General features: G+C 43.7%; 2 protein-coding genes across 4 annotated transcripts in view; one reads left to right on the top strand and one right to left on the bottom strand.

Moving 5' to 3' along the window:
- RNF182 (ring finger protein 182) overlaps window positions 1–20,564 on the bottom strand; it is an 80,076-nt gene that overhangs the window by 50,419 nt on the left and 9,093 nt on the right. Inside the window, exons 3-6 of one of the 3 annotated variants that reach the window (XR_010306212.1) lie at window positions 14,660–14,727; window positions 9,181–9,244; window positions 7,591–7,724; window positions 5,158–5,959 (exon numbers count right to left, since the gene is read on the bottom strand). The gene's annotated coding sequence lies outside the window, so the exon portion shown is untranslated. Of the gene's footprint in view, window positions 1–5,157; window positions 5,960–7,126; window positions 7,725–9,180; window positions 9,245–14,659; window positions 14,728–20,564 lie in introns of those variants that run through there. The other 2 variants (XM_064161014.1, XR_010306213.1) reach the window with 2 other exon arrangements.
- Window positions 7,434–20,380, top strand: CD83 (CD83 molecule). The gene is made up of 5 exons (XM_064161019.1): window positions 7,434–7,476; window positions 7,604–7,734; window positions 18,050–18,266; window positions 18,376–18,479; window positions 20,222–20,380. The coding sequence occupies exons 1-5, from the start codon at window positions 7,434–7,436 to the stop codon at window positions 20,378–20,380; spliced, it is 654 nt and encodes a 217-aa protein (XP_064017089.1).

The following is a 20,564-nucleotide window of genomic DNA, read 5'->3' as shown; positions in this document are numbered from 1 at the left end:
GGTTATTTCTGACAAGTCAGGGATGAGACAATAAGCTGTGTCCATCGGCAGGCAACTTGGACCAGCAGCTTCCCAAAACACCTCAGTGTGAACCCCCAGAGCTCAAACTATAGGTCAGTTTAGTATCTTCATATACTTGTCACTCCTTCCTCTTTTAAAAGGCCACCAAGTTGTGTGGGCCCACTCTGCTGTCTAGTTCCATTACACTTAGAAGAGCTATATTTGCCCAAGCTCTAGTGAAAACTTTCACTTTTTCATTTCTCCTTTTCTCACTGCACATCCTCCCACCACTTGTCACCTGTTTCCTTAGCCTCCCCCCCATGAAGCAGTTGTTCCCCTTTCCAGCTCTTACGAACATCAGCATGGTTACTAAAGGTTTTGCTGACGACAGCTCGTGTGCAGAGTCCTGGGCTGAAGGAATGAGAGAGGCTGTGGAGGCTGAAGTCTGGGAGAGCTTGGTATCCTACTGTTTTGAAGAAAGTGGTTCTCAGGGTGTAGCAGTTTAAGAGCTAACACTCTATTTTGGTTTTAAATTATAAACAAGAGAGAGGAACTTTCTGGACATTCCTTTAAATCTAGAATGAATAAGCAGGGTATTGGTTGTAAAAGAATAATAATGAAAAAGTCTCTATCATTCACTGGTTTGATAAAATTAATAAACCAAGGAGAATTCTGTAGTATATAGACAAAAACCCCCAAACATGCTACTTCTTAAATACTAGAAGTCTAACAAACAAGATGGGGAAGCAAAGATGCCTGACTTTAAAGAGAGATGTTCTCATATTATGTATATCAGAAACTTGATTGGAAGTAGGCAATTGATCAGATGCTCTAGCGTCAGAGTGCAAAGTGTAAAACGAAACAGAGGAGACAGCAGCAGCAGAGAAGTGGTAATATATATTAGAGAAAGCTTTGTGCCTAAGCAAAGAAACAAGATAATTGTGTTTACAAGCAGCTCAAAACCTGTGTACCCTGACATTCCTCACCTAGGAAATAATCCATATCAGGATTAGGTCAAATGCTTGTATCTTTTACACACTGAGGGAGATCAGAATTGCTGACAGGGCAAGAAATGCAACAGCAAATGGAGATATAATTTTCCCACCTGCATATTGGGCAAATGTCATACCAGGGATTGATGCTGCAGAAAAAGAAAATAGTGTTGCTGTGAGAAAGAGCCTACAGGAGGAAAAGAAACTTCTACATCAGATGCAAGAAGCATGCAGAACCTGGCTCATAATCCCCCTGCTCAACAGTCTTGCTTAGGGAACAAAAGCAAAGCAAACAAACGAACAAACAAAAACCCCAACTACAATAAAATTACATAGGAACAAGGAACCTTGTTTGAAAGAAACTAAAATGAATTCCTCAAGGCTGAAGTGTTTGCATGGTGGCTATTTGAACAGAATGTATAGGAGTACATTAAGCTTCTGCTTAGGAGTACTCTAAGCTTCTGCATGTAGACAAAGATTTTGTAAAGACCAAAAAGAGAGCTGACATGGCTAACAGCAGGACAAAGAAATTTATTAGAGGCAGAAGACTTTCTTCAGAAAATAGAAGTTGATCCAAGAACAGAAAATAGAAAGGATCACAAACTGTGGCAAATTAAATGAAAACCACAAGGTCAACCATATAGAATCCCAGCAATGATTTCCAGAAGCCTAAAGGTGCATCAGTGATGTTTCTGAAAGAAATTAAGGCACCACGGGACAAGAGAAAAATTCTTACCATGAATAACCTACTAAAAGAGGATGACAAGTGGCCAGTGCTCACACTTGAGAGAAATCTCCAGTGATGTTTGAGGGAATGTTTTTCCTGGGCTCCTGATGTTTAATCTATTTATAAATGAACTGAAAAGAGGGCATATGGAGGGAAGACACTTTGGTGAAGGCACAACTTTATTACACAGCATGAGGGTGAGTTGCCTTAATTATTTCTGGGCTCTGTTGAAGTGTCAGTGTATGTCTGCACTGATCTTATGCTCTTTGAAAGACTTGGTGAAAGCCAAGGTCATAGGGGACTCAAAGGAGAGAAGAGGAAGATCAAGGTCAAAGGGTCAGAGAAGTACAGACAAGAAGGGAATCAGAAGGGGACAGAGGACATGCCACCCTGAAGGCATCCAAAGAGCACTGGTGCTGTGCCTGGAGACCTGAGAGGAAAAGGGAATGAATATGGGATCTGGCAGTCACCAGGACCTCATCACCAGGCTTCCTCTTTCTGCTGCTGGGGCTGGTGAGGGAAGTTGATCTGGAAGTCCCATGACTCAGTGGAACCTCTCAGATGGGGAAGGTGTAAGAAAACTACTCCACATCAAGAGGTCTTGGAGAGGAGTCACAGTTTGGGACAGTTTTCTCTGTGCATGGCCAGGTCCTGAGATGGTACACAATGGTCAGAATACCCTGTGAGACCTGCTGTTAGCACAGGCTGCACCCAGGAGAATGTGCTGGCTAGGCTAGGAGTACAAGGTGACCTACTGGGATGCTTCATTCTCTGCCAGTGTAAAAAGTCCCATAACATGTATGCCTAGAGAGAACAGCCAAGTACTATGAGGAGTAAGTATTTCCACAGCATGATCTGGGGGCAGACTAGCTGACTGTTAGATCTCTACTAAAACAGTGCTTTGCCAGTTGTGGTATGGAGATGTTCAAAAAGGATCTCTGCAAGGACAGGACTGTGTAGGGGCTACTGCTGCAGAATTCAGTAAAGACTGCAGGCAATAATCTGCTTCTTACATTCTGGAGAAGGATGATGCCACATAGAGGGTGAGCAATGAAGAGTCCACTGAAATCTGCAGATCTTAGTCCAAAATGCCCCTGTTCCTGGTGACACAAACACCATCTAGCATGCTAATAAAAGAACTTAGTAAAAATGAGATTTCCATGTGCACCCCCAGCAGACACCACAGTTTGAACGCAGCACCTTGGCCTGCTTGGCTACTTGATAAGTCAGTGCCCACTGTTAGAGGCAAGACTCTGGACTAGATGGAGCTTCAGTACAACCTCATTCCAATTCTTACAGTCACATGTATATCACAGAATCACAGGAACATTCAGGTTGGAAAAGACTCTCAGGATCACCAAGTCCAACTGACAACCCTACTCTACAAGGGTCACCCTAAACCATATCCCCAAGCACCACATCCAAGTGACTTTTAAACACATCCAGGGTTGGTGACTTAACCACCTCCCTGGGCAGCTCATTCCAAGGCCTGACCACTCTTTCTGTGAAAGATGCAGGGTAAGTTCTTGCTCCCATTTGATTAAAGGCAATTCTGAATCTCCCAGGCCAACAGTCTCTAAAGAGGATTCTGGCTTTGGTTAGCTCCATTTTGGGTCTATATTTTGGGCTTCATTTCAATTTCTATTCAAATATGCTTCATCACTTCTTTGACAAACAGGGCTGGCACATCTCAAATGGCTCACTCTGAAGTCCAGGCATTTCCGAGGAGCGGTTGTTTGTGTGTAGTTAATTGGGTGTTATTTACTGAGCTGACAGTGGGATACAGTCTGTAACACAAAGCTCTGTGCCACCCAGCATGACCCAGTTCCAGTGTTTTGGATTCAGGGTATTGCTGGGTCGCTGCTGTTCAAACAGTAAAGACCAACACTGACCCAGCATCTGCCATGAAAGGGTATAGAAGAGAACTCTGCTGCTAAGCTTTCCTAACTCCAGTCTGTGAGCAATCTATATCTCTCTCATTAGCTGCAATCTGGAAACTTTCAGTTGCTTTTAATTGTTGGTGTGGTGAGCATCAAGATCCTAGCATGACAGGAAAGTAAATACTGTGACTGCAGCTCGCCTGGGCCCCTCAAAATACATGACTGCTGTGACTGTGGATTCTTCTGTCACTGTTCGTTTGGCTAGCAGCACCACATTACACATAGCATATTCTTTAAAAAGCAGTTGCCTGCTGAAACATGCTGAAAGCAATCCTGGCTTTGTCAGCTGAACTGAAGCATACAGTGTCTGTTGATCCACAGGAAATTAATAGTAATAAAAACAAGTAAGCAACTCTCTTTGCCAGTGGCTTCACCACAGATGTGAGGTACATGGGTGCACCTTATTCGAAGCAGGAACCTAAGTGCAGTGGAACAGTGGCTATTTGATAATCACATCTGAAAGCAGAAAATTCTGTGCCTTGCTAGAAGTGCAGTGTTGAAATCCCAATGCTCTTTTGATGCTTCTGTGGTTCTTCATTGCGGGGAGAATTGTACTCCTTGCAGAGACCTCAAGTTTGTTTTTAAAAAAACCCTCTGTGCTTCCTGATGACCACTGGCAAATATATGAAATAAGGAGTCTTCACTTAGTTTTTCAGTCATACATTGGAATAAAAAGTGAGAAAAATCCACTATTGGAGCATCTGAGGGAGTTGGTACCTACCTGGTGTTCAAGGCAAACTGATGCAGTTTGCTGAACAGCATTCTTAAGGCTCTATCAGTGATGGAAAAAAAATACAGTCTTGACTTTTTAACCTTATTCCATTAATCCATCCCACATCCTTGTGCTTCTAGCCTCATTTCCCACAGAGAATGAAATTTCTGTGATCGTGCCATCTGGCTGTCTATCAGCCAGTATGTTCTGAACCTGCTTTCTATCAAACTGACAGAGAGATCGAGGCTTGAAGAGAATTAAGTGCCTATGGAATTCACAAAAGTCAGCAGCTGGGTCAAAGATGGAGATCCAAACGAACGCCCTTGCTAGGGGAAAGGTAGGCAGAATGCAGCCGTTCTCCACGCTGCTTGCTAATGTCAGTCATCACATGTGTGGCTCTGGACTCACCAGAGCAGATGGTGCTTCCTAGTCAGTGAGACTGTGGGCTTGTGGGTTTGGTGTAATGAGTGAAGGAAAGGAAGAGGCAATAGGACACTCCTGTACGAAAGCAGGTTTCCTTAGGCCCACAGAACAAAGCTTTTAATGATAGATTTTTACTTACTCCCAGAATCATGCACCTCCTGTGATTCCTGAGGGCCCTGCAAAGATATAGATCTATTTCTCACTGAGGAGGCTGACAGGCAATCACTGCCGCTTCAATCCCACACTCAAACCTGTCCCACTGAGCTCCCCTTGCTTCCACTGCTCAGGCCTAGAGTGAAACTGGAAGCAGCTTCCAGGGCTCAGAAGAAAATAGCCTTGCTCTTTGAAACAATATAGAGGGTATTGAAAGTTAGGATGGAAAGTACAGCCTGGTTCAAAGTTTCCCTAATGAAAAATTCCCAAGCAGGGAAAGTTAAAAGCAAAATGATTTCTCCTCCCCCAGCAAAGGGAGTTTCAGTTTTTGTTTTTAGATCTTGCTCTCTTGCCTCACACACGGTGCTGTGAGAGAGCAGCTGAGCTTGCAAATACTTCTGGAGGAAAAGACTTGTTTTGCTTGAAGCTTTGGCTGTCCTAGAGGGAAAACCTGTGCAATTTTAGAAGTCCTAACTCCTGGATTTTAAACCACTGAGGGAGAATGCTGTTTAACATTACCTTGGCAAGTGTGTGTGGTATGTACATTTCCCAGATCAAACTGGGGCCTGACCCTTCATGCTTTACCTTCAGTGCACTTCTGTGTGGGCAAACTTGTGACCTCAGCCTTAGACGTGCTATTGCCCCTCCAGGCTACATGTGGTCAAGCCATTTTGGGGAAGACTGTTGTGGACTGACCCACAGCAGGGGCAGGAGCTTGCTGTGGTTTGCTCACTGTGAGTTTCTCCACAATGAAGGGGGAGGCAGACAAGGTTTTAGCCTCTGGATTGGTTTATCAAGTGCAAATACATAGCTCTGCAATGCTCACAGAAAGAGGCACTTGGGTGAATGCTTAGTGCCCTTCTTGGAAGTGGGCTTGTGGTGTGACTGACTCACGGGGGCAGAAGTGCCATCATTTTAGTGAAGAACAGATGTGAACTGTATTAATTTGAGCTCTCTTCTCTCCAAGATTTCTTTCAGCAACATCCCACTCACTTCAGTGTTCTCAAGGACCCTATTATGTCACACAGAATAAAGAAGCAAAAGTTCAGGATTTTCTCTCCCTCTAAAGAGATGCACTGGGATTTACATTTTACTTGCACTTACTTTCTAAATAATGGATTGAGGTCCTTGAAATTGGGAAACACAAAGGAAAAAATAAAACTCAGAGTCTTTTGTATTTACTGCACTGGTCAATGAAGACAGCAGCAAAAAGCTTTAAAATAAGTAGGCTACCTCAATAGTGAGGCTCCTGGTGGAACTGCTGTCTGACTTCCTTCACAGAACAAACTGGAGTTTCCAAAAGTGTTACCTACCCACAACATTTTACCCATCTGAGTTGGACTTCTCAATTCTGAAAACTTGTCAAACTGTCTTCTCCTCACAAAGCTTTCTGGAGATAATTTACCTTTAGGGTACCCAGACTGATGTGGCTTCCATGAACCTGATTTTCAAAGTGGCTGACTATAGGTGCTTCACCCATCGAGCCTCAAAACATCTTCCTCCTAAGTGGTTTCTCTGCACTGTGATCTCAGTAGCCTAAAGACAGGCAACAGAACTGGTTTTCAAAAATAACATGTCAGCAACTTCCATAGTTTCAGGATTTGTAAATGCTTCTGTGATCAACCTCATACTTCCTCAAAAATCCTCCAAAAATGAAATAGCATTTAAAGATCACAAAGAAAGGACTTTCCCTCCCTTTCCCCCAGATATCTAGAGGGGATGTCCAAGTGATTCTTCTTTCAGGAGCTGCCTCGACTCTTTGATTGCTGTGGCTCCATTTTTTCTGTGTATTAATTGGTAGCATTATGTCACTGTAGCTGCCTCAGCTTGTCTCAAAAAGAGAAAAAGATATAAAGAAGAGATGCTGCTTCTGCATCATGAGTGCCTACACATATAACACTACAGAAATGCAGTTTGTGTTGGTCATCAATACTGTGAGTTCCTGCCTAAACTGTAGACCCTTGTGGTGTTACAAGGTGAAGGCTTCAGTGTGGTTTCAGAAACATCACTTCATATGGCCAGCATTTGCACAGACACTGTTCTGTTAGAGCTGTAGAGAGCAGGTGGAGAGGGGACCTTGGAAGCTGACCATCCCATTCACCTGCCGGTTTGGTCACTCAAGAGAAAGGGTCTTTCAGCACCAATTTTTATGTCTTTCTCATTGACCTACAGCATCCCACAGCCAACCTTATTTCTGTTCAGATCAAAACAGAGATGGGAAGAGGGAAAAAAATTAAAAAGTGAGGTGAGATACTATCAGTTGCAGAAATGTGAGTGCCCTGACAGACTTAATGGGAGGAGCACTGGCTTCTAAACGTAGGGATTTTCCCTGTGATGCAGAATTTCAAGATAAGCTGTCTGGGGGATTCCCCAGTGTGTCTCCAGAAATATCACTTCAGAAGCAGTAGCAGCTTCATTCTGCTCTCACAGTCCATCCTGCAAAGAGACACACGGGTGCTGTTCTGTGATTTGCAGCAGTAAAAGCCATGTCTTTGGCAGCCCACTTTCTCCTTATCATCCTCTGCAATGGTAAGTGGGAGTTTTGCATTTTCCTTTCTGGTCTTTCATGTTTATTTTGTGGAGGTATGTTTGGGAAAGCTAGGAAGGATTACCTGGGCAATATCTTTCAAAATGGTTGTGTACCTCTGCTTTGCAGTCTGGTGCTTGATCCGTGGAGCGTCTATGGTTGTCCCAGACGTGGCTGTCAGATGTGCTGAAGAAGTGATGCTGCCCTGTAAAGTTCTTCATGACTCCTCAACTGCCTACCAGACAGCGTCCTGGTATAAAGTAAGAACAAAGTCCAATTTACTTGAGCAGTCTGATTTGCTTTCCTGCCTGACACTGGCTTGTCTTATACAAAGTGGGTTATTTTAGGAAGAGGTATCCTGCTGTCAGTGTAGCAGATATAAGACAGCAATGGAAGCATCTGAGCTGACCACAGAGAACAGGAATATACCACGTCATTGTGGACAGACTATTTGTGTGCAATACTCAAATTGCTCTTGGTTTGCTTTTATGTCTGACTTTTGCTGGCTTCCAGGGATCAAAGTTCAAGTGACATCCCACATACAACCTGACAAACACCACTCTAAAGAGAAGTCTTTCCAGAGTTTTATTTCAGAGCAAAAAGTGGTATTTAAACATTGTAATGTCAATGCTATTGTTCCTTGGATAATTTCCCCTCAATCAGGGGCTATATTTTTCTTTGAAAGAGGAAGATTTGGCTAGTGGGAGTTGGCATGAGGTCAGGGTATGCAGAAGGCAGATGGACAGCTAGAAATTCTGAGTTCTCCCTTTGCAGTCAGAAAGGAAACGTCACATCTTGACTGCTCTGATTCAAAATTTCATTCTCCAAAGCAAGAGGGCCCTGCTGACCACATACTTGGAGGAGAGCCTACAAGGATTATTGGGCTAATGAGCAGAAAATTACTCCTGAACACTTTCAAGATGAAATTTCTTATAGAAAGAGAAGCAGAATTGCCAAGTGGTTGCTGACTTGCTTTATGGCAACCATGTATTTGCATCTAATTGCATAGTTTCAGCTTATGGTGTGAGCCCAACTAATAGGAAAAGAAGACAGATTTGGTCTCCTCTGTTCCCCACATCCAGCTATTCTGGCTGTCTGGCTGCCTGTCAAGTCAATTCTGTTACTTGGTATAATAGGTAATAATTTATTTGCAAATAAAGATTTTGTAGGTTACAGAGTTGAGTGGCTTGCCTGTGTAATGGGATAGTGGAAAGGAAAACACCCTATTTTTGGTGGGTGAAAACTGTTAATTTATCTCTGCCAGAACACACAGTCACAGCTTTGGCCTCCCCAGTAGTTTGGTCAGATAGAGTTTTAAAATTATTCCCTACAGTAAATGAACAAACAGTGTTGTTAGATAGGGCTTCTGTGGTTGAAACTTGCAGTGCCTCTCAGTTTCAGTGCTGGTACAACAAGCATCTGCCTGTTGACTGGATGACGATGGCAACCCAAAGGTACTTAACTCTGAAAGAGCTGTTTGTAAAGTCTGGCTATGACCCGATCAGTAAGCTCAGCATCTATCATCACCTTCTCTTTCCAAAATGCTGGGCTAAGCATGGGTGGGATACAGAGAGGAGAAAATGATGCATTTGGTTGAACACTACTGTGGGAACTGGGATAGGTATCAATTTTTGCTTTCTGCTTTCAAAGCTGAATAAGGTTATGTATTTTCCATACAGATACATGCTAGTTGTTTAAGTCATTACCTTTCCCACGGAGTCTAGGCAGGGCAGAGATCTCACTGAAGGCAAACCATGCAGTCTGGTAGACCTGAAGGAGTTGAACAGAGGTGGTAAGAGGTGTAGGAGGGAAAAACAGAGAGGCTGACTAGATCCCTGAAAATTCTGTCCCAAACCAGTGTCCAACAGATATGAAAATAGTTTCACCAGGCTTAAGTTTGAGGATCCTCCAGAAGCATGTTCTCCTGAGTTCAGTGGCAGCTGGGAGGGCCATTGCCTTGAAAGAGTGTAAGGAAACCCTATAGACTGAATTCTGGGTTGTCTTGTAGCTCTTTACAGTTTCATTTGGGCACAGAATGCCCACACATGCAAGGCAGGGTGATATTTGATGATACTCCCTGTGTGCGCCCCTTCCTTGGCAGCCCTCATTAGTGCTGCTTTGCTTTGCAGCAGTCAGGCTGCTACAGTCAAGACCGCTACTGCAACCCCCTCTGCCCTGTCCCACCCATCTCCTCTCCCTCTGTGGTCTCCTCGCTCTTCCTGCTTGATCCATTTCACTCAACAAAGGCTATTTTTTTCAGTGCCCAGCGTGACAAGCCTTTTCCACTCCCCTGATGGCACTGCAAAATCTACAAGTAACAGAATTTAGCTATCTTCAGCTCTTGCCACCATCTTCAGGGGCTGATGGCAGCAACCACAATACTTCAGTCTTCTGGTTACTCATCCCAGGAGAGAGGTGGGAAGTAGAGACAAGCAGTTAATGCTGCTCTCGGTAATGCTGGCCCAAGCCACAGTCACAGACATATTAGGAGAAGCACAACATCTGAACTAAAAAGCCTGACTGTCGGCGAGTAATTTAGGCTCAGTGCTGTGTGCTGAGGAAGCAACACTTCTGCTTGTGGGGCTAGCTAAATGGGCAGCAGCTTGAAGCTCTCTTCTCGTTGCTTTGTCTGTGTGCTGCCGTCCCCGCCCCACACTGCAAAAGGAGGGTGGGGAAACGGTGGAGCGTGACTGCGCTACCCAAGGCAGAGAATTCATCTGTTAGTTAAAAACCAGCTACTGAAGGATTAATCAATAAACACCACGTACTCCCCCAAGGGGCTAATTAAAAGGTAATTCCAACAAACGGTATGAAATTCCATACTGTAAAGTTCAAGCAGCTGTTAGGCGAAATCTTTTGTATGAGGTCACTTTGAAGTGTGCGGTAAATACAAGCAATTAACCTTTGCTTCTGCTGCTGTAAAGAAGCGGTGGCGACGTTACGGTGCTGCCCGTGCAGCTGTTTGCACAGGCTGAGCGCTCAGCGAGCGAACGCCTCCTTCCCCACGGCATCGCTGCCTGCTCCGACCAGTCACGGGCTGCTTTCAAACAGTTCAGCGTGGTCTGCTTAAAAATAGATCTAAACATACTAGTAAAAGTACTTTCTCGATCAGTTCTGCATGGAGAAAGAATTGTTTAAAGGAGTTAGCACTCCGGTGTCAAAATCCAACTGGATGGGGGAAAAAATGACTGCATTCAACATCTCCTTCATTGTTGCTACGGTTGTGTGCCCAGCATCCTTGCAGCTAACTAGATTTTTTGCATGCATGAAGGCATGCACACAAGTAGTTATGTGCAGACTCAGGACCATGGTCAGACAGCCCAGACAAAATGATTTTTACTTAGAAACACCTGAAGCAGCGATAGGATAAGAGGAGGTTGCCTCAAGTCATGCTAAGGGAGGTTTAGTTTGGATATCAAGCCAATTTTTTTCACTGAAAGAGTTGTGAGGCATGGCAACAGGTTGCCCAGGGACGTAGTGAGTCTTCATCCTTGGAAGTACTTAAAAGGTGTGAGAATGTGGTACTTAGTGGCATGGTTTAGTGGGGGACCTGGCAGTGCCGGATTAATGGTTGGACTTGATGATGTTAAGGGTCTCTTCCAACCAAAACAATTCCAAGCAGGCAGGCCTCACACACTGGTGAGAAGGCAGAGTACCAAGTCCTCCTTCAACATGGTGCAGTTCTGATCCTATTCACTATGTGGCCATGAGTAAATTAGAGAGTTCATAATGATGATACTCTTTAAGTGTAGTTTATTTTTAGGACCTACATGCCATAAAACTATATATGAGCAGCATGAAAGTCTGCCAACTGAGAGGTGAAAACTAAGTTCTTTTTCATAAGCATTCAGGCCCTGGGAATTGTATATGGAAATACTGGTTTGTGCAAGGCCCACCTATGAAACAAGAATCTGTGTAATGAGACTTACCTTTCTGCCTCACAGGGCAGTTTCTCTGAAATGGAACAGTTTCTTTTTGTGTAGCACATTGAAAACGAGAACCACTTCATAAACCCTCGTAATTATCACTTTATATCCAGCTTGAAAACCAAGTTTAAACACACACAAATGAAGTCCCAGTGGATATTCTGCTATTCTATTCATGTGATAGCCAGAAAAGTCTTAATCTAAAACAAATCTTGAGGAAGTGGAAAGAAGGCTGTACTTCAGTGGAGAAAAGTCTCTTAACTCTATAATAACACTTCCCAGAAAAGTCTAAAATTGGGGTGGAATTAGAGGGGGAAGTTACACTACAAAATAAGAGGAAACCATATAGGAATTTAACATTAATTTAATATTAACTGCACTTTCATTCAAAGGAAATTAGTTTTGCTAAATGTGCACAGCTATAATCTATTAGCATAGGTAAATAGTTGCTAAATTACTTCAGTCTGGTGTCTAGCATATCCAAAGAAATGCAGCCAAAAGCTCCTCAGACATCTATTCAGTTCCAGGTAGCTCCAACACATGAATTAGACCAAAAGGAAGCAGTAGAAATAGTTTCACAATCAGAACAATTATTTTGCCTCACATGAGCTGGTGGTGGGTGCCCTCAACTGAAAAAATCCAAACCAACACAGAGGTCGTGTGACTGAGTCAGAGGGCTTTTCCAGCTGCCTCATGTGTCACATGTAGTTCCCTTGCTGCTTCTGCTTTGTCTGGGGCTTGGGTTTGGGTTTTCTTTTTTTTCTTCTTTGGTTTCCCTTCTAAAGCACAGTCAGAGTTCATTCACATGTGCCCACAATTTATGTCTGTTTTTTTCCCAATTTAACATTGGTAGCTCTACAGGATGCTGTATAGGAACCATATGGATGCACCTTCAGCACTAATCAAACGTGAAAGTGCCTTTGTGCTGAAAAATACACCTATTAAGTGGTTTCAGCTCAGTTGTGATTCATTACATGTTGGCTGTCAGGCATTGCCAGAACTCTAGATATTTTGCTGCAGAAAATGAATTCCTTCTGGCTGTGTATAGGTTTTAGATCCCTTTAGCAACCAGAAATTTCAACTTGGCCATTACTCCTGGTATAATTTTAAGCAAGACCAGTTTTACAATCATCCCATCCTCATAAGAAAATAAATTCATGTTAATACATTTCACCTTTAAACTGACATGAATTCTGGATCTGAACTGTTTTGTTTGAAATAAAGATTTGCTTTTAAGGGGAACGTGGATTATACTGGCACTTTGATTTACCTGGGAGCCAGGGTACTACCTTAGTCTGTGAAAAGTCAGAAAAGGTATTTAATGAGAGCAGAGGGCATGAGTTAACCTAACAACTGCTTGGTCTTGTATGTGTGTGATAAAATAAGTGTGTAAGTACTGCAGTGTGGGTGAACTGCCTTTGTTCAGTAGCTCTGTTGTGTAATGCAGTTTTCAAACTGCAGCTAAGATCCAGCCACCCTAGGACTGAGAAAAGTGTTCCTCCTCCTTCTTACACCTTGTTTTCAGTCCTCTGAAACAGAAATATTTGCTGAAAAGCATTTAAATTTTGGAGGCCTAATTATTTCTCATAATTCAGCCAGCCAGAGAACAAAAATGCACCAGCTCAGCAGCATTTTTAATCAAACCTATCCTATTTTAATACCCACTCTCTCGTCATCATTGTTCTTACCAAAAAGCTCCAGGCTATGAGGAACTTAACAGGAATCAGTCAATTGATTAGAGAATACATGTGGGAGAATTACAACCTCTTTAGACCAACTGTTGCCAAGCTTTTGGGAACTCAAATAGCTTTCAATTAAAGTCACTAAAATAAGAGCTCTAGAGCTTGTTGCTCAGGGCTATGTCCAGTCTCCAAAGGTATCTCCCCTCTCTCTCTGGGCAGGCTGTTTCAGTGTTCAACCACCTCCACTCTAAAAGGTTTTCCTTACGTTTTAATGGAATATCCCAATTTGCAGTTTGTGCCCATCCCCTCTTGCCTCTGGAGGCCACTGAGAAGAGTCTGGTTTCATCATCATTATCCCCCTGCAATCAGGTACATATTGATAAGATACCCACGAGCCTTGTTTCCTCCAGGCTGAACAATGTCAGCTCTCACAGCCTCTCCTCATATGTCAGATGCTCCAAATCTCTAATCATCTTTGTGGAAAAGTAATTCAAGGTCTCTCTTGTACTGAGGAACCCATTATTGGAACCAACACTCCATGTTGGTCTCACCAGGACTGAGCAGAGGGGAAGGATTCATCTCCTTCCTTTTGCTGGGTATGTTCTGTCTAGTGCAGCCCAGGAAACTCTTGATCTTCATGGCCATAAAGGCCCATCACTGGATTGCTCATAGTCAGCTTAGTGTCCACAAGGATCCTCAGGGCCTTTTTGACTGGTTAGCTCTATCCTGTCCTGGTGTCTGGGGTTATTTCTCCTCAGAGGAAGGATTTGGGATTTCCATTTGCTGAACCTCATGAGATTCCTGTCAGCCCATGTCCCTAGTCTGTCCAGGACCTTCTGGGTGGCCACACAACCCTCTGGTGCATCAGCCACTCCTCACAGCTTTGAATCATCTGCATGCTTGCTGCCCCACCATCCAGGTTGTTAACGAAGGTGTTGGACAGTACCAACCCTTGGGGGTAGCATTTCCTCTCGTTGCTACGGAGGTGGTGGAAAACAGCAGGCTTAGGCCCCGAGCTGATTCCTGAGGAAGCTTGTCACAGACATTGCCACTGGCCTACGTATATGTGACAATAAACACAGACTGACATTTCTGTTGCTGTTTCATTTTCTTAATGGTTCATGTTATGCAGATAGGCAGAATGATGCTGCCAGCCTGTGAGTCCCTGTTTCCCAGCAAAATTCTTGCTTCAGTAAGCCCCAGCAGCCAGCATGGCAACGAGACCCTGTTTATGCTAATAGAACCAGTAACATTTCTGCACGAGTCCCTCCACGAGTCACAATTTGCCTTTTGAATTTTAGTGAAGCCATTAACAGCAACCATGGGAGCAGGGAAAGACCACCTCCCTGTCTTCCTCGGGTAGGCAGTGGGGAGCCAGGGGAGCCAGCGTGCTGCAGCTCACTCACCAGCACAGCAGAAGGGAAATGAAATGCAAACGAAATGCAGGCGGAAAATATTTTGTCACTGATTAAAGAAAAGCATAGTCCCTACACAAGTGAATTGCTGACACCAACAACATTTACTTCCCTCCCTCTAAGCTTGTGTGGAATTAATTAGGTAAACCCCCTAGCACTTACCTTGGGCTGCAGTATCACCTGGAGGACACTTGGCATGAATTAGCACTGGATTACCATAGGAGCTTGAGCTGCAAAATGATATGTCTAGTGAGAGTCTGCCAAGTAATTCACAGAAGGTGGCAAACAAAGTGGCACTTTTGTAATTTTAATTAGGTTTGGGGGGAAAAGAGGTTAGCCTGATTAGAGCAAAAGGCAGAATGATGATCTTACTGAATATTTGGTGGACTTCCTTTACAGAGATGGGATACAGGCATGCACTCTGCAAATTTGCTCAGCTGTGTCCTCGCTACTTAGAGAATTTTAAAATGGAGGGGTTGATTTCATTTTTTACAACAGGAATTAAGATTGCAATGAAAAAGGGTTGGTTCAGACATCACAGAAAGGGTTGTTGTGACCTCCGAACGGGGATGAATTGTGCTGCATGCAGAGAGCGGGAAAGTGCCACCAGATGTCTCTGTAGCCTAAAAAATGCAGAGACTCTGCTGGACGTTCCAGCACCACCCAAGCTGCTGCGCTTGCCTTTGGTCTTCCGTAGAGTGGGGTGATGGAGAAAGAGAGGCATGCAAGCCCCGAGTTAGACCCATACATATCAACTGCTCCTCCTCCTCCCCAGATGCGAGGCCTCGCTACTCCCATCCAGATCATGACTGTCTTCTCCACAAGTGAAGGAGACAGGCCACAAAGTGACTTTTTCTTCTGTTTCGGGGAGTGCCGTGTTGCTAGCACAGCTTCATGGACGCTGCTTCGCCTTACACACAGGGGCTCCGTCTAGTGCAAAGTTTTGACTTGCTGCCAACACTACAGAGACAATGGCCCTGAAGACAAGCAAGTGAGAAGCTTGAACATCTTTGGAGGCAATAATTAGTCCTATCTTTCAGCATCCCCCCTAAACCAAAGGAAGTTAAATCGTTTATCAAAAATCCCACTGGGACTATGCATATGGTCAGGCATAGGATTCTTAGGCTTGATTGACTTCTTCCTTATACTAACAGTGGTAATTACAATTGAATACAGAAAGATCAAAGTGTTTTCTGATTCTCAGGTCTCTCTGACGAGAATAACAGCACCATTTATTGGCCAAGATAGCAATAATTTATGCTACCAATGAATTAAAACCAAACCAAACCAGAGCAATTGTTTGTATGTAGCTCAGAACTCCTATCTGCATTTTAAGGCAATGAGAAGGTCAGGGAGCCAGGCTGCTTCTCTTTGTCACCCTGTGGGCAGTTTTAAATTTCACTGAGAAAAGGGGTGGGAAGGGAAGGGAGAGTGGCAAAAATTAGATCTGAGGGAGGTCAACTCTATCCACTTAACTGCTATTGACCCACTTGTAACCAGAGCTGAGCCCAGCCTGGCTATTGGAATTCCTCTGCCTGCATCTCTGACAGTGTGCAGGACCCAAAAATAACTAAATATCTGTAGTGCAGTGATGGCCTTACAGAGTGAAACCCACCACAGATACTGATTGTCTCACAGCACTCTGGGGCTGAGTGGAATAAGAAAAAGAATCAGGGGCAGATTTCCTGGGAGGCTAAGAGGAAGAAGGTACTTTCTCCCTTCTTTCTGGGCAAAGCGTGGAAAACCCCATGGAATTAGCGCTCCTTCTTTCATTTGATGCACTAAAAATCCCCAAACCTTTCTGAGAAAGGACCTTTGCAGTGATTAAAATACTGTGCTTTAGTCCAGTTCCCCAGTTGATGAGAAGTCCTCCAGCTTACAGCTTGTTTTACACCATTTTAGGTGTAGCAAAGTATAATGGAGCATAAGGCCTGTATGCTTGCCTCATGCAGTGTATAAAAGGGAAACCAGATACTCCTAGCCTCAATTATGTTAATGTTGGTAATTTGCAGTGAAGCTGTTACACGTTGATGCAGTAGCTGTGCTGACAGAAAGTAAGCACTAACTTGCAACCCAAAAATGTGTCTATTAAAATAAAATAATAATAATAATAATAAAAGAGCCTTGGCTTACATTAGTGATAGGTTTGGCTGAAAAGCTGAGCCTTGGACTCTGTGAAGGGGCTCTGGCACTGCTGGTCCACATAAAGCCTGAATTCATTACTCAGGAAAGCTTCACGGAGGGCACACTGCCTCGAATCCCAGGGAGCAATGTCGATGAATAAGAATGGACACGGGCTAATTCAAACCCTTCTTCCATCTTTCAAATCAAGTTAGTGATTTCTCTCTTCTTTGTGGTTCCCAGCCAATTGTCATTTTCAGTGCATCCTATGGTCCTGCAGTACGAACTGTTCTGGGAATACACTTCATTCCTTCAGCAGCCTCTCAGCAATGCCAAGGAATGTAGCTCTTCTGGTTACAATTAAGGAATTCAACATACAAATGCTCCCCAAGTGCACCAGAACCTGCTTGTGACCTTTGCACAACCGATTCTGAAGGAGTTGAAGGAATTTTTTGTTCTTTGGTTCCTATAAAAACTGGAGTGGAGGGAGGGAAACCCCCACTCCCCCAGAAAAGCACTGTGGTTTCAGGGGTCAGCTGCACAGAATCTGGCACAGGGAAGTGCAGTTTCCAGGGCTGTGTTCCCACAAGGACCTCTGGGCTGTGGGGTTGCTGGGGGGATGCCAGACCATGCTGGCAGAGCCAGTGCACTGTGGCATGCCAGTCTGGTAGGCAGGCTTAATTCCCACCACATTGTAGAATGTGTGCTGGCATGGTGAGTGGAAGCAGCAGTGGAACCTACCTGCCTGCTGCCATGCTCTCATGGGGACATCTGGCCCCCAGAGCCACCATTAAGTAGCTGGGTGCAGGGCTGCCTCTTGCTGCCTCAGCTCCATCCCCATGGACTCTCTCTCTGAACTCTGCATAGACACTTTGAAAACAAACCCCACCACTGCCTTTTGTCATCTTACATCTGTACCAGGATTATGTCCATGTGAGGCAGATTAAGACCCATGCATCAAAATGAAAATGGATTTCATAGAACAGCCAACCTAGTATCACTACAAAGCATTCAAAGTTACACTCAACCTAGTGAGCATATGGTAGCCACAATAAATAGGAAGGTTCCACAGAAGCAGACTAAGTAAGCCGCTCCAGGGATAGGAGGAGCATGATGAGGAGGAGCCTCCACTCTCAGCAAATTTCCCCCTATATACTGAGTTTGATTTTTATGATCTGGGATACACCTGTAGCAAATTTGAGTCAGCTGCCCTGGCTGACTCCAAACTTCTAACAATCACAGACCATGGCTAGCCTGAGATTCTGCTCCAGAGAAACCAAGATAATGTATTAGATGCTTTTGAAGTGTGTCACTCCCCTCACCTCTCTTCAGCCTCTGCATTTTCAGCCTTAAGCTGGCTTTAAAACCCTTTCCCCTGAAAATCGGGATGACACTGTTCCTCAAGATGATAAATACATTTGTGTTTTCCAGATGGATGGAAATGGCAAAGGAATAACATGGAAAGTCATTGAGGAGGAATCTCATTATCCAAGAGAACTTGGGGGGTCTCTGGAGCTCTCCAACGATACTTTCTTTTCACTGAGAATCAAAAATGCAACCAGCCTAAACAGTGGAACATATAAGTGCACTTTGGAGGAACAGAGTGGGCAACACAATCTGAGCAGCACTGTCACATTAAAAGTAACAGGTACAGTAGAGACTCAACTGTCCCATGCTCTAAGTGGCATTTCAGGAAGTTACAGTTTGAAAATGCTGCACAACACCAGAACAGAGTAATGTCTTGCCTTACATTTTAGGTTGCCCTGGAACAGAAGTTGAAAAATTAAAAAGATACAAAGCTGAGCTTCTCATGCTGACTTGCCTTGGGATTTTTTACTTGCTGCTCATCTTTTTTACCTGTGTGAGTAATTCTCTTTCTCATTATCAAACCAACCCAAACCGTTAACTTTCTTTATGAGCACCACGGTAACACAGCTGGTCAAAAGTTGTTGTTCCATTCTTAATTTCTGATCAAATCCATTAAATGCACAGACTATTTTCTAAGTCAGAGGAAACTTGGGTGCATAAGGAGCACAGGGTGGAGTCCCAAACAGATGAAACATTTCACTGCACCCTGATCTAACCAAACCAGATGGTTATTTTTCTGCACTCCCTGCTCATATCCATCTCTGCTCTGAGTGTGAGCTACTTTTCAGTTTAAGGGCACATCAACAGCTCTTCTGGTTTGGTACTTGGGAACAACAATTGTCTGAGATGGAGGCATAAGCCCCTGGGATCTCTTCCCCACCTATGCCATTATTTTGTGTGGTGACATGATGGACAAGTTAAGCCCACCTACTTTTTTGCCCTAGTTTTCACATCTGTAAATTGATGACAACCCTATTTCAGTTGGGCTTTTTTTGTGTGAATCTCCCTCCTTCTTGTTAAACAGACATTTAAAGATCCTCGGAAAAGAACATCTCAGGGGGTTTATCTGTACCCCTAATGCTGGCTGGAAATTCTGGGAAAGGTGGGGAGAGGAGGCTCACTCTACAGAAATCAATCTGCAGTAGAGGTGAAGTTACCCCCTCATGCAGAGATCTGAGTTCCCTGGCTTTGAGGCAGCATGAGCCTTTGGTGTCAGTCTGGTACAACACCGGCTGCATTTCTACTTAAAATGAAAACAAATCCTACCCCAGCATTCTGGGAGGTCAGATTTAACATTTGCTGCCTATTTTCTATTTCTTCTTGTTTTGCTCCTCAGCAGATGAATCATAACTGTTGATGGGAGAATATCTAATTAGCTGCAGCTAAATGCAGCTTTTTGCGTATCTTCAGGGAACAATTAAATTTATGCCTGTCTCCTTTTTAGATTGACAATTCTTCCAGTAATTTGTGCCATTCAGACTAAAGTTTGACAAGATAAGTCTTGTAGGAATTTGTTAGGATGAAAGTATGAAAGCAAGGATATCACTCAGAAGAGACAGATGCCCCTGTTCTGCTCAGTGTCCTGAAAGAATGTCAGGTCTCTAAAGAAGCCTCTCCTTCCCATATGTAAAAAAAGGTCTCAGTTTTAGTGGTGCAGATAAACAAAAGCAGAGCCATAAAGGAAAGATAACCACTGTGATGGAATATATGTATCTCACTCCTAAGGGAGATCCAGTCTCACTTATCAACCTGTCTTTCATTGAAGTTTAATATTGTCCTGCTCTCACATGTGAACTTCATTATTCAAAATGCCAGTGAAGTTCTTACAGGTTGCTGTGTCCTCTTCCCTGGCAGAGATTGTTTCTAATCCCTACTAGACTCAAGAGTGATGTCAAGTGTAAGACTGGTGTCAGGACTGGAGTTTCACTCTGACAACGTGATGAAATATTTTGGGCACTGACCTGTATTGAAGGCAGGTGGAAACACATTTGCTTGACGCAGAGCATGTTCATATGAAAACCTGAATTAAATATAAACCTCCTTTTGTGACTTTCATCCTATGGGGCCCCTTAACTGAGTAGGAAAGCTTTTTTGTACTAGGCCCTTTCAGTGACTACCAAATAGGAAAGCTGTCATGTATGGTTAGCAAGAAGAAAAACAACTTTCAAACAAGTTTGCCTTTCATATGAACCCTCATTTCTAAGCTTTCTTTTCTGTTCTATTTTTCTTTTTCAGACTTGTCTAAGAAAAGAGAACACGTCTCCCAGTTATCAAAAAACCAGATCAAATACGAAACACATGCTCACTCTCATCAATGTACGTGAAATGACAACTTTCCAGGATTTTAACAGTGACAACACTTGCAAAAATGGCCTTACTTCAAGTCCTGTCTAAGTTGGGCTCGTCAGTAAAAACGACACGAGCTGGAAAGCTGAGTGGTATGGAGAGGAAATAAATGACAACTTATGGACTCTTGAGAACAGTCTGAAAGTATAGGCAACCTGTCAGTGGTCTGCTTGCACTGGACAAGCCTTCAGAAAGCACTGTTACACACTACAGTCACTTCTGGGAATTAGGA

Source organism: Pogoniulus pusillus, chromosome 21 (assembly GCF_015220805.1).
Source record: "Pogoniulus pusillus isolate bPogPus1 chromosome 21, bPogPus1.pri, whole genome shotgun sequence".
Classification (NCBI taxonomy): Eukaryota; Metazoa; Chordata; class Aves; order Piciformes; family Lybiidae; genus Pogoniulus; species Pogoniulus pusillus.
This window is presented reverse-complemented; position numbering and strand designations above follow the sequence as displayed.